The following is a 14,113-nucleotide window of genomic DNA, read 5'->3' as shown; positions in this document are numbered from 1 at the left end:
TCAGAGTTCTGTGTACAATACAAAGGGATATTAGATTCCCTGAATATTATCACTGAGGCCTTGGCATCACATATCTCCAAAATGTAATGGTCTTTGGTTCAAAAAAATTTATAGTGAAAGATGTCAAACAACAGGAAAAAACATAAGGCCCAAATAAAAGACATAAGTATTTTACAGTTCCCTAGAAGTTACTGGAAGAGCATCAAGAAGGGAGATCATGATTAAACAGTGTCAAATGCCATCAATCAGTCATGAAAACAAGGCCACTATTTCATGGGGTTTCAGGGTTAGAAGGAATCTTTCATTTTTCTTTTAACATTTTTATCCTAGTCAATATTCTATTCTAGTACAGGAAATAAAAATGTCATTTAGGGCAAAAATAGAGAAGATAAAGTAACACAATGTCTAGTAGAGCAGACAATTCAAAGAAGACAGAGGGTAAAGAAGATAAGGAAAGAAACATTTATTCAAAAAGGCTGATATAAAGTCAAATTCATGATAATAGATAAAATGGTTTTTCATGGTTATTTAACCCTTTTTACCATTAAAATTTTTTATTGGAAAATAACTGCTTTACATTGTTGTGCTCGTTTCTGCTATATGACAACATGAATCAGCTATATGTATACATATATCCCCACCCTCTAGAGTTCCCCTCCCAGCGCACCCCCCAATCGCACCCTTCTAAGTCATCACAAAGCATCGAGCTGAGCTCCCTATGCTATATAGTGGCTATTCACTAGCAATTTACTTTATAGATGGTAGTGTATATACATCAATACTACTCTCTCAATTCACCCTACCCTCTCCTTCCCCTGTTTCCATGTCCACAGGTCTGTTCTCTACATCTCTGTCTCTATTCCTGCTCTGCAAATAGGTTATCAGTACCATTTTTCTAGATTCTGAGCCTTTAATATTTCAAATGCCTATAGTAAATCTGGTTGACCCTTGATAATGAGGCTGTTCAGGGCACCAACACCCCACTCAGTCAAAAATCCTATGCATAATCTTACATCAGCCCAAATACCCGCAGTTCAGTTCAGTCACTCAGTCGTGTCCACCTCTGTGACCCCATGGACTGCAGCATGCCAAGCTTCCCTGTCCATCACCAACTTCCGGAGCTTACTCAAACTCCTGTCCACTGAGTCGGTGATGCCATCCAACCATCTCATCCTCTGTCGTCCCCTTCTCCTCCCACCTTCAATCATTCCCAGCATTCAAACAATTGGGGATTGTGCATTATTATAGAACGCATCTGTTGAAAAAAATATCTGAATATAAGTGGACCTGGGTAGTTCAAACCCATTTAGTTCAAAGGTAAACTGTACTCTATTAATGAAATTAATGAAAACATTATTCTCTCCTTCACCAGCAATAAACAGCTGACATCCTTTACAAAGGAGAGAGAAAAAGTATACGGTATACAGATATGCCTAATACTTTTTTCAACTAATATATTAGTTTGAGCTTACCCCTTACATGTAATTATCACATAAGATAAGCAATCACATTATCTGTCTTGAGTTTATGCTTTTTAAACTCTCCCAGTAATAATGTTAACATATAATACTTAGTCAAAAGGAAGATTAAATAATTTCTTTTTGGAGTTATTAAAAATCTCTGGGTTTTTAAAACAGCCATTTAATTAAAAGTATATATATATATATATATACTAATAAGAACCATACATTAAATTAAATTAAAGGGAAATGCTTTGAAATAACTAGTAGTTAGCTTTGTGCTAAATTTTAAGTTATGGGCTGAAATTTGACTTCTACACACATTTTTCTGTTGCCATTTTTTAACTGCTTAAAAATGAAATTTACAGATACTTGGGTTACCACTGGGATGCTGCATACTCATACAATATGTCATGAACTGCTAGACATTTTATGTTTAAAATGAAAAATGTGGGTAACACTTTATTTTAATGGTATATTAATTAGTTCCAAATTACAATGAAAATCCTATAGCTGTGAATAAAATATGACATCTAAATGAATTTGAAATAAATTTATTATGATCAGTATTATCACAATGAATACTAAATGAATTAATAATGATGAAAGACCAAAAGCATTACCAGGAATCTAATAAAACACTGAGAAAAAGTGGGAAGTTTCCAGTCACTTCATCATCAACTAGAAATAAGTATTATAACCCTGTATAACACTATGTGCATATATATCATTAGTGGCCAGAAAATAACTGACAATAATTAAAAAATGAAAAAAAATGTGTGATTAAATATTTTTCCTTAATATGCAAAAAATCTGCATTTTACACATCAAAATACTATGCTTAGTCTGACCTTAGCTGTTGAATAAATGCTAGACTAAAAACCCAATACCCTTTGCTTCTTATTGTCATTTAACTTGTAGCTATTTCAGACATTAGGAATAAAATTCCAGTATTAGCTGTCAACCTACTCCAGTATTCTTGCCTAGAAAACCCCACAGACAGAGGAGCCTCGTGGGCTACAGTCCATGGGTTCACAAAGAGTCTCACATGACTGAGCAGCAGGTAAGACATGGCATGGTTATAAGACATATTGATGTCCAAAATGATTATTTTTTCCATATCACTTCACTATTGGGTCTTAAGGATTTCAAACTCCTTAAATGCAGGAATTATGCTTATTTCCTACTTTGGATTCTGATTATTACCTATGTTTCTAATAAAAGGTCAGTTACTACTGGATGATGAGAAATAGGACATTTTAGATGGTACAAGTTCAATGAATCATAGGTTACAAACACACTGGCATTATTTATTTATTTATTTTTCTGGCTGCATGGCATACAGGATCTTAATTCCCCAACCAGGGATTGAGATTTTGCCCCCTGGCACCCCTCTCCCCCCGTAGTGAAAGCAGTGGAAACTCAGAGTCCTAACAACTGGATTGCCAGGCAGTGTATTTAAGAGTTAGTCACTCAGTCATGTCTGACTCTTTGTGACCATTGACTGTAGCCCATCAGGCTCCTCTGTCCATGGAATTCTCCAAACAAGAATATTGGAGAGGGTAACCATTCCCTTCTCCAGAGAATCTTCTTGACCCAGGGATTGAACCTAGGTCTCCCACATTGCAGGCAGATTTTTTTTTACTTTCATTAATAGTTTTCATTACAGCTCTTGTTACTATTATTACCTCACAGTCCAATGAATCAGGGGTTGCTAATACATAAGCAATTTTTTTCCAGCTGCATGGCATGCAGGATCTTAGTCCCCAATCAGGGATCGAATTCATGGCCCTCTGTAGTGAAAGCAGTGGGAGTTCTAATAACTGGACTGTCAGGAGTGTCTAGCATTAGATCATCAAGTAGGAATTATCATAGCTTGTCATGTAGATTTATACATGTTAGCGTACTTTAAAAATTTTTTATATTTACTTTTCTTCCTCCTCCTTCTCACTTCACTAAAGAAATCAGCAGTGGGCAAGGAAAGCAAAGATCTTTGTGGGGTGGGGTGGGGGGAATAGGAGGACCCCATGGCTTAGCATGGAGTATCAGAGCCTGTGTGGGGTACAGTGGGCATCCACACGGAGGGGCAGCCTGGGGTACGATGTCCCATCTGAGTAAGGAGAGTGTTCCCATGGAGAAGAGGCGTGGCTTTAGGGTGTTGAGGAAGGGTGAAAACAGTGTACAGTTGGAAGGTCACCAGCACAGGGAATCAGAGACCAAGAGTGATGAAAAGGTATCTGAGTTAGCTGGGAACCGGCAGTTCAGCACAGAGAGGAAACCCTCACACAGAATTAAAGGTGGTATCCCTAAAAGAGGAAGTAGTTACAGTGACAGGAGTTTGATTATACACAGAGGGATTATTCAAATAAGTGAATATGTTAAAAATAACGAGCCAGGTTTCTGTTAGAAAAGGGGCAAAAATACTAGAACAAACTCTGTAGTGCTGGATTTGAAACAGAATTGTTAACATAAACTCATGGATTTCAATAGCCACATGGATGGGTTAATGGATAGATCGATCAACACCTAGACTTCTAGATAAAGTATAGATGTAAACTCTGTGCCAATGCATGCATACACATATTTTCTAGCTCTGTCCACATGACAAGGCCTGAGAACAGCAACGCCCAACAACACAGGCATCTACTAAAAGAAACAAGAGGTCCTTGAAAAAATGAGATAACCCCAGGGTTGTGACAGGAAAAGTAAAAGCTTAGCCTCGACGTTTTTTTGTGTCAGAAAGCAGGAGAATATTACCATGAGCAGAACACAAAAGGAAGTGGCTCCCATTAGACAAATCTGGGATAATGCTAGCATAAAGATAGGTAAGGGTAATGGGGTCTAACCCATGGATTAAAATAGGATCACGTGTCCATAATGATATAAATAAGAAAATAAGTAAATTGAAAGTTAGAAGAGGAACAGAATACATTCATAGCCTCAAATCAATTGCTTTTAAAAAATACCTATTACAAAAAAAAAAAAAGAATCTCACAGTGGAGAAGCCTAGCAGACAAAATCTTAATGACATTATCCAAATGTCTCTCTATCAGTAACTGGATGAATCAAGATGATACAGTACCTGGTAGATGTACTAAGAAGACTCCAGCATCATTTCTGTGATATTTCTGCCATAGGTACATACCCTGAATCTACTGGAGGAAAAATTAGACAAACCTAAACTGAAGGAAATTCCACAAAATAACTGACCTGTGATCTTCACAGGTGGCAAAGTCATGAAAACTGAAGAAAATCTGAGAAAATATTCTATATTAAAGATAACTGAAGAGACAAAACAAGAATTTTTGCTATAAATAACACTATTGGGACAATTGGCAAAGCTTGAATGGAGTCTGAAGATTGGATGGTAGAAGTGTACGAACGTTAATTTCTTGATTTTGATGGTAGTACTGTGATTATATAGAAAATGTACTTATGTGGAAAAAGAATTTGGAAGGCAATGGGCTATCAGATTGCAACCTACCCCGATTTCAGTCAGTTCAGTTCAGTCACTCAGTCGTGTTCGACTCTTTGCGACCCCATGGACTCAGCATGCCAGGCTACCCTGTCCATCGCTAACTCCTGGAGTTTACTCAAACTCATGTCCATTGAGTCGGTGATGCCATCCAGCCATCTCATACTCTGTCATCCCCTTCTCCTCCCGCCTTCAATCTTTCCAGCATCAGGGTCTTTTCAAATGAGTCAGTTCTTCACATCAGGTGGCCAAAATATTGGAGCTTCAGCTTCAGCATCAGTCCTTCCAATGAATATTCAGGACTTTAGGATGGACTGGTTGGATCTCCTTGCAGTCCAAGGGACTCTCAAGAGTCTTCTCCAACACCACAGTTCAAGAGCATCAATTCTGTGGCACTCAGCTTTCTTTATGGTCCAACTCTCACATGGATACATGACCACTGGAGAAACCATAGCTTTGACTAGACGGACCTTTGTTGGCAAAGTGATGTCTCTGCTTTTTAATATGCTATCTAGGTTGGGCATAACTTTTCCTTCCAAGGAGCAAGCGTCTTTGAATTTCATGGCTGCAGTCACCATCTGCAGCAATTTTGGAGCCCCCAAAAATAAAGTTTCTCACTGTTTCCACTGTTTCCCCATCTATTTGCCATGAAGCAATGGGACCAGATGCCATGATCTTAGTTTTCTGAATGTTGAGTTTTAAGCCACCCTTTTCACTCTCTTCTTTCACTTTCATTAAGAGGCTCTTTAGTTCTTCTTGGCTTTCTGCCATATTTAGTTTTTGTAAGAAGTCTCTCTATACCGTATTGTAAGTTTAATGTAAGTTTGAGATTGTATACACACACACACACATAAAAGAAAGGCATCTCAATAATGTTTTAAATTCTTCAAGTACTTTTCATAGTTTAAAATATATTTTTAATATTTAAAGTATACTCAAGAATAAGGAAAATTATGATGTATAAGGAGAACCATCTTATAATGATAAAAATGTTAATTTATCAAGCAGATTTGATATTTTTAAAGGCATATACAACTAATAGTATAACTTTAAAATACATGAAGTAAAACCTGACAAAACTAAAAGGGGAAATAGACAAATTTAGTTTGGAAATTATAGTGGGGAATTGCAACATGTCTCTCTGAATAATTGATAAGACAGCTGTCAAAACATGAACATTTATCAGCCAACCTAATCTAACTGACATTTATAGAACACTCTACCCAGTAATACATATTTGGTATATCTTCAAATTCACTGATCTTGCATTTGAAACATTTTAGTCTGATATTAAGTCCATTTAGTTACTGCTGGTACCAAGACAAATTTCTGATTTTTTAAAAATTTGTTTTCTGACACTTTACCAAATTCATCTTATTTACAAGATGGTTTTTTAAAGGATTATTTTACATCTTCTCAGTTGTATAATTTCATGATCTGTAATCAACTTTTATTCCTTCCCTTTCAATACTTACTCATTTTTTTCTTTTATTACAGTATTGACTACTATTTCCAGAAAAAAAAGTTCCAAATAGTAGAATCAATATGCATTTTTCTCTTGCTTTTGAATGAAATCTATATTGTATTTCATCAATACACAAGATGTTGGCTATTGGTTTTAGAAACATATTCTTTATTACTAAGCACATTTCCTTTTATTTCTCATTTACAAACATTTTCAAACACTTAAGAACTTTATCTGAGTGACGGTTACACAGATATACACTAATGTAAAAGTTATTGAGCAAAACACTTATAGTTTACGTACTTCATTAAATGTATATATCAAAATGTTAAGAATCTTTATAAAGAAAGGACAAATACTCGGAAATAGACACTAAATTTATCAACTGCCTTTTTTATACCCACTGAGTAGATCATATATCCTTTGATCTACTTTGATCTTAGATCATATGATCCTTTGATCATATATCCTGAGTAGATCTTTTTATCCTTTGTCCTCCTGTTGTGACTGCCTATAATATTATGAATTTACTGGGTGTTAATTAATCTGTCAATTATTTAGTCTTCTTAGCTGACATGTCAATAGGTTTTATTGTCTCTTTCACAGATGAGAAAACTGATATCAAAAGTGTTTAAGTCAAGTAAGAGCGTAAATTTAAGAGCTTAAATTTAAGTCTAAAGTGACACAGAATAGGATTTTAACTCTTCCTGCATGCTGGCATAAATCCTTCTTGCATACTTGGCAGAAGCCTTGCTAAATGTCACTGGTCATAACAGAGTATAACTGAACAGAAACAACCAGCAATTAATTAGAATCAGAGGAAGGAACTCACGTCTATCTGATTACGCTATTATCCATTTAGGTTACTAGGACCAAAATGATTGTCCAAAGAAAAGGACACCAAACCAAGTAATCAGCCTAAGAAGGCAGTCAGGAACCTTTGACTATGTTGCAGTTAGAAACAAATTAAGTTCATGGGAAGAGTGGATTCCAGAATCAGGCCAACTTAAAGAACATCATACTTCAGATTGACACAAGGTAATGAAGTCCACTCTAATCACTGGTCTTGTACTGGAGAGTACTTGCCATATCAGGTGTTTTCCTTTCCTCAAGCTGACCTTAGAAAGGCAGGTTAGGCTTTATGTATTTGATGTACTTACTTCCATGCTGGGACTTGAATTAAAGTCCCCAGACTCCAAGCATGGCTTCCCTGATGGCTCAACAGTAAAGAATCTGCCTGCAATGCAGGAGACATGAGTTCAATTCCTGGGTTGGGAAGATCCCCTGGAGAAGAAAATGGCAACCTACTCTAGTGTTCTTGCCTGGGAAATTCCATGGACAGAGGAGCCTGGCGGGCTACAATCCATGGGGCCACAAAAGAGTTGGACACAACTGAGCGACTAAACAGCAAGCAATCCAAGTATAACTTTGGACTGAGATAGATCAGACTTCATTAGATCTTTGTTCTTACTGAACAAGTAATTTACACTTTAAAGATTTCATTTTCCTCCATTGTAAAGTAGGAAAAATAAAATCACGTCATATGATTATTGTGGAAATCAACATAATATTTGTGAAAGTATTTTACAGAGTTCTCAGCACATAGCATATATTCAATCCCATTTATTTCTCTTTTTACTCTCTCCTCTCTAGCCTCATGCATTCCCCATGCCCCATTTAAGAGGGTGAGAGACCTGGAAATTTGACAGTTGACCACCTGGTCACTATAGTGTCTCTACCAAACTTCCAGCCCTCTTCCTGAGCACCTGCTTTCTCTATATTCCCCTACACACACTTTTCCCTATCGCTAAATTAATTAAAAGATGTTTTGACATCTATTAGGTTAATTTCTGCTTATATATCCTTAGAAAACTATATACTGGAGTGGGTAGCCATTCCCTTCTCCATGGGATCTTCCTGACTCAGAGATCAACCCTGGGTCTCCTGCATTGCAGGCAGATTCTTTTACTGTCTGAGTCACTAGGGAAGCCCACATACAGTTCCAAACTATTTCAAATGTTATTTTTTTTATATAAGCAAATTCGACTGAAGTTTTCATAACAAGCAAAAGAGTTCACAAAGAGTTAAACTAATAAATGATGTAATTGGAGAAGGAAAGCAGAAGAAAAAAAAAGAAAACAAATAAAAATGCTTTATCCAATTTAAAAATAAGTCCAAGTTTTCTTTATAGACAGAGTCAGATCAAGTCACTCCTCTATCGAAAATCCCCAATGACCTCCTACCTTAATCAGGGTAGAATCCAGTATCTTTACTGTGGCTTAAAAGCCCCACATGATCTGACCTCCAACACTGCTTTGCAACACATATATGCAGGCTTCTGACAACAGGGGTATAGCAGTTAATGTTACAGCCCCTGAAGGCTGTAACATCTCTTAGATCTCTACCTAGTAGGCCTGCTCATTCACTTTTATTAGGACTCTGTTCAAATATCTCCTGATCAGAGGAGCCTCATCAGCCCACTCTATTTAAAACAGCATATTTAGTTCGCTTCTTGCCTACCCTGCTTTATTCTTTGCTATTATAATCACCCTAAGATAAAATATTATACGTAAGTTTATTTATGTTCTGTTTACCTCATGACTTTTTTGTTCACTGCTATATCCTCAATACATGGAACAGTCCTTAGCACATAGTAGGTGCTCTGTCAGTATTTAATTAATCAGTGAATAGTTAATCCATAAAGAGTACTGAGAATCTAAGTAGAGTGCATTAAGTCCTCATAAGAAATGTTCATGTTAAAAAATAAGTTTCTTCTGAATAATGTTAAAATCTAAAATAAAATAAAATATAGCTTATACATGAAAACTCATGACAGAGGACAAGAATTACAAAGTAGCTTAACATAGGGTGATGGCTTTATATCAATATGTGTGTATATGTATAGCTGAATCACTTCGCTGTACACTTGAAACTAACACAACATTGTAAATCAACGATACTCCAACATAAAATGAAAAATTAAATTAAAAAAAAGAAACTAACTTAACCCATCACAAATTTCCTGGATTCTAATTATTTAAAACCTTAAAATGTTCTGCTTGCAAAGAGAAATGCACAAAACAATATGATTAACTCGTATCCGATCAAGGTGGCTCAATATTGATGTTACAAGTTGTATGTTACTGCATTAAATTTGCTTAAAGAAATAATAAAAACAATTTTAACAACTGCAAGTGGGATTCAAAGGTGTAACATTTTGCACATCCAAAAAAACAAAAAAAAAAGAGAGAGCCAATAATGAAGAGAGATGCACTAGAATACATATATAATCTAAATAATATGACATAAAAAAGATACCACACAGTGGAAACTCAGTGGAATTCAGTGGAAGTGGGACATTTTGAACTCATTCCTTTTAGTATTTGATACATTAAATAAGGATATGGGGGAAATGAACTATGATTAATGAACATATCCCAAACTCTTTTTTTCCACAAATAGGACAGTATAAATGATCAATAAGTCACAAAGAAATCTCAGTAGTTTGGAAGACTAGAAATGAAACTAGGAAGTAATTTGAAAGTTGAAAAAAAAAAAAAGGCCAATACTTAGACATACAACAACTGGGTATTATCTTCTTGCTGCCCGGTAACATCCTAGACAGGATTTTTAGCCTCTTTGATGAGTAAACCACCAAATATGAACACCCACAAAACATTTCTTGTAGAGCAACTTCCCAGAGGGCTTGGGGGGGGGGGGTCTGATAATGCACCTATCTTTCCATACCCCTAGCTTTCTCATTGTATCAGCTACTACCATAGTGGCGCTAGTGGTAAAGAACTAACCTACCAATGAAGGAAATATAAAAGACACAGTTGGATCCCTGTGTGGGGGAAGATCCCTGGAGGAAGGCATGGCAACCCACTCCAGTATTCTTGCCTGGAGAATCCCATCGACAGAGGAACCTGGTGAGCCACAGTCCATAGAGTTGCACAGAGTCAGACATGACTGAAGCAACTTAGCAGGCACAATTACACCTCACTTCTTGGAGTTCCAAACCTTTCCCCTCTGTTAGGCAAAGAAGCTCGTCTCTTCCTCAGTGGACACCCAGGCCCTGGAGGATTTAGGTGCTAATCTAAGCACTTAGTCATAGTTTATTTTCCCCAACAAAGTCGTGTTTTAACTTCAGAGGCAATTTGGTGTCAGCTGTTAAACATGCTTGCCACTGTCTTGTTACCAACTGAGAAGGAAAACATTAAAACAAGCCAAGAAGAATTAAAATGGTTTCTTCCCGCTCTGTTGCCTATATGATAATAGATTTGGCCAACCATGTGCTTAGGCCGTTTGGACTTCTGGATTTTGGTGCTTTTTGCCCCTTAATTCATCAAAATCAGTGTGGTGCAAAGAAAATCTTGGCTAGGGTGGTAGTGAAGATCATAGGCCTTAGAGTTGGGCTTTTGGTTTTGAGACTTAGCTGTATGACTTCATACAAATTACTAATCTGGCTGAATCTCATTTTCCTTGCCTTGTATAAAGAAGGAATAAACATACAACTTGTACAGATGTTTATGAATTAAATGATAGGCTCATACACCATTTTTTTTTTTTTTTACAATGTCTCCCTTCTTATGCAAAATGGGGCCTGACAGGAACCTATGTGAGAAATGCGGACATGCTGGCCAAAATTGAGACCCAGAGAATCAGTCTGCATTTTACCAAGACCCTCGGGTGATTCTGATGTACACAGTGTGCAAAGAACTGATCTGGTCAATAACACAGGGGAAAAAGAAAACAATTTCTTAAGAAAATTACCTGTTGATTTTTTCATATGTTAACATTTTATATGCGTTTTTCTTCTTTGCTATTCAATACCTTGTTCTTTTTTCTTTTAACTAGACAAACTTGGGAATTTCAATTCCTTCTTTAAAGACTTTCATTCATATTGAAAATATTAATATTAATAATAAATTCTCCAGGCCAGAATACTGGAGTGTGTAGCCTTTCCCTTTGCCAAGGGATCTTTCCTACCCAGGGACTGAACCCAGGTCTCCCGCATTGCAGGTGTATTCTTTACCAGCTGAGCCACAAGGGAAGCCCAAGAATGTATTAGGTGAGATAAATGTTAGAATAAGAACAGCTCAGCAAGATTGTCTTCTTAGCATATTTTCTATTGGTCTGGTATGTCACTATATTCTACCAATGTCCTTTTCACTTTTTTGGAACTTCTCTTAGCTTAGAAAATGTCCTGAGGCATTGCTTCCAGAAGACCATTGTTCAAAGGAACCTTTTGTAGGATGTTTAGGTGTAGAGAGATGGATAGGGCCGCCAGTGTCTTCTTCAGCCCTCTTAACAAATTGGTATTGATTATCCTGTCAGAATAGTTTACATACTGCCACTCTGGGAAGACAAGTGAGTCATAGAACAGTTGAGTTCAGCGACATTCGTGACATAATGGAGGTAGATGGGGGACACTCCGAGCTCACCCAGCTAAGGAGACAGGGTGAGCCCCGTGAGGCCATCAAACTTTCCATAAGAGGACACAGGTTTCATCCCATTGTGGCGTGATGATGTCAAAGGAAAACACTTATCGTACAATTTTATTTCTACTAGAATTTTACTTAAATTATCTCCAGATGATAACCATGGCCCCCTGCATCGGGAATCCCCCTGTATGCTAACACTACTTTCAAAAATTCGTGATTCTGTTTGCAGACTACCAACGAGGAAGAGAAGTGAGGGGTACTCAATTACGCAATGCATTCACAGGACGTTCCTGCTGAGGAGTAACGGGATGGGGGTGAAGCCAGGCCTTTTCGCGCTCCCCTAACTGATACCCTACCTGTTCCTGTAGTAATATTGCTGTGCTATGCTCTTCGACCGGGCTTGCAGTCTGGCTAACGTGGCCATAGCCTCCGCCTGCCCGGTGCACCTCCGGAGTTACTCTCGGTCTCCTAGGCAACCGGGCTAAACCATTCCGCCGATCCCCGGGATTCAACTTTCGTTGACTTCACATTTTTTTCCTCCAACACTCTTTCAGTGTCCGAAACACCAGAAAGAAAAACTAAGAAATTTTGCTAATTAAAGATTTCAAATTATTGACCCCTCTCCCTTCTATGAGGAAAAAAGAGGAGATTTTCAGAGAAAGAAGCAGTGGAGGTGGGGAGGGGAACTAATGGTTGCTCCGAGCTTCCGTTTTCCGCCTGCTGTCGGCTTCCGGAAGCTCAGCTCAAAATGCTGAACTGCTCCTGGGAAGTCGCTGGTGGTGCGGTAGTTGGAGTCTGTTCTCGGGCCTGAGCCTCGAGGCCAGGCTCTTGGGTGTCGTTAATGTTCGGGGCCGCCGGGCGCCAACCGATCGGAGCTCCAGCCGCCGGGAACAGCTGGTGAGGCTGGCCGCCCTGGGGATGGGCGATCCGGAAAGGGTGTGATGGCCGGGGCCCGCTGGACCTGGAATAGAAGGGGGAGGGAGTTGTGATGGATGATCTGAAGACCTTTAGGCCTTGCTCTCTTTTCGTTCCTGGGATGGACGCAGTTTAAGGAAGGCGTGGAAGTGTGTGCTAAAGATTTGCGAAGGAATACAGTCAATGCTTGCTGATTGCTTGTCTACTACGCCACAATAATGTAGGAGGAAAGCTTTCTGTACGCCCGGAGCAATTCATTTCTTCGTTGACTGTTGACAAGACGAGGATTACAGAAGAATCTATCTTACTATAGGCATTATTTCCTCATTTTCCTTTTTAAATTTGCAAGATTGTACCAGGTGTTTTCGAAGATCAGTTCCCAGAAATCTAGACTTCTGGAAGTTTAGAAGTGGAGGAGACTGCCTTCCTACCCCTCTTTTTTTGGAGTAGGCGTAACCTACCAGTTTCTGTCCCTTGAACGTGCCATTCTAGTTCAAATGAGATGTGCATTGGATGTCCCCTGAGAACTTAAAATGTCAGGGTTAAATTTAGGGTTCGACTGCAGTGTTATACCGCTAAACCACTTTAGAATAATAAACTGCTTTGACTTGGCAGAGTTCTTTCACAAATTGCTACGTTTTATCCTTATGAAGGCCCTGTGATAGGAGATTATCACAGGCACGGAATGGTTAAGGGACTTGTTCCGTGTTTCCATGCAGCCTTTAGCCCTAGAGCTGGAAGCTGGGTTTTGGATTTCTAGGTGAAAACTATTTCTACTCCTGTGTTTCTCACAAGACGTTTTCCTCCAAGTATACCCAAGACGAGCAGTGAAACAAAATTTCCACTGACGTTCTCAAACCATAAAGTTGAACAACACGTGAAATGCAGCTGAAATGTGTCAGTCCATTCCTAGATTCCGCAACAAATGAGAATCTGAGGGATTCTAGTAGTCAGTGATCTCCAAGAATTTCTTTTGCATCACCTATCATTGAAAAAAGAATATCTTGCTTAGAATGTTTTGAATGAGATCAGATCGTTCTGTAGTTAATTTTATAATGAATAGACTTGGTTATGCTCCTTTGAAATTTTTTTTTAGTTGAAATATCGTTAACTTACAATATTGTATTAGTTTTAGCTGTTCAGCACTGTGATTCAATATTTTTACAGATTGTACTTCTTTAAACATTATTACAAAATAATGGAGATGGGGCAAATTAGGGGTATGAGATTGAGATACAAGCTACTATGTACACAATAGATAAGCAACAAGGATACAAGTTATAGCACAGGGAATTATAATCATTATCTTGGTTATGCTCCTTTTAAATACATTTTCCTGTGAGAATAATAAGGA

General features: G+C 37.9%; 2 protein-coding genes across 11 annotated transcripts in view; one reads left to right on the top strand and one right to left on the bottom strand.

The window, feature by feature from the left end:
• The window catches only part of SPATA17 (spermatogenesis associated 17), a 265,096-nt gene extending 252,594 nt beyond the window's left edge, over nucleotides 1-12,502 (bottom strand). For 5 of the 6 annotated variants that reach the window (XR_009490826.1, XM_005216791.5, XM_010813106.4 and 2 more), the window contains exon 1: nucleotides 12,201-12,488. Coding sequence is in view for 4 of the 6 variants with exons in the window: in XM_005216791.5 (XP_005216848.1) it covers nucleotides 12,201-12,268 (68 nt within the window). In the remaining 2 variants the exon portion in view is untranslated. Of the gene's footprint in view, nucleotides 1-12,200 lie in introns of all 6 variants that reach the window. The other variant, XM_002693949.6, reaches the window with a different exon arrangement.
• Nucleotides 12,503-12,589: 87 nt separating this feature from the next.
• The window catches only part of GPATCH2 (G-patch domain containing 2), a 195,545-nt gene continuing 194,021 nt past the window's right edge, over nucleotides 12,590-14,113 (top strand). For all 5 annotated transcript variants that reach the window (XM_024976425.2, XM_024976426.2, XM_024976428.2 and 2 more), the window contains 1 exon segment: nucleotides 12,590-12,741. In XM_024976425.2, coding sequence (XP_024832193.1) covers nucleotides 12,686-12,741 — 56 coding nt within the window. In that variant the 5' untranslated portion in view covers nucleotides 12,590-12,685.

The sequence above is a fragment of the Bos taurus genome, chromosome 16 (genome assembly GCF_002263795.3).
Source record: "Bos taurus isolate L1 Dominette 01449 registration number 42190680 breed Hereford chromosome 16, ARS-UCD2.0, whole genome shotgun sequence".
Classification (NCBI taxonomy): domain Eukaryota; kingdom Metazoa; phylum Chordata; class Mammalia; order Artiodactyla; family Bovidae; genus Bos; species Bos taurus.
The sequence above is the reverse complement of the archived record's forward strand: the minus strand, read 5'-3'. Positions and strand labels throughout refer to the sequence as shown.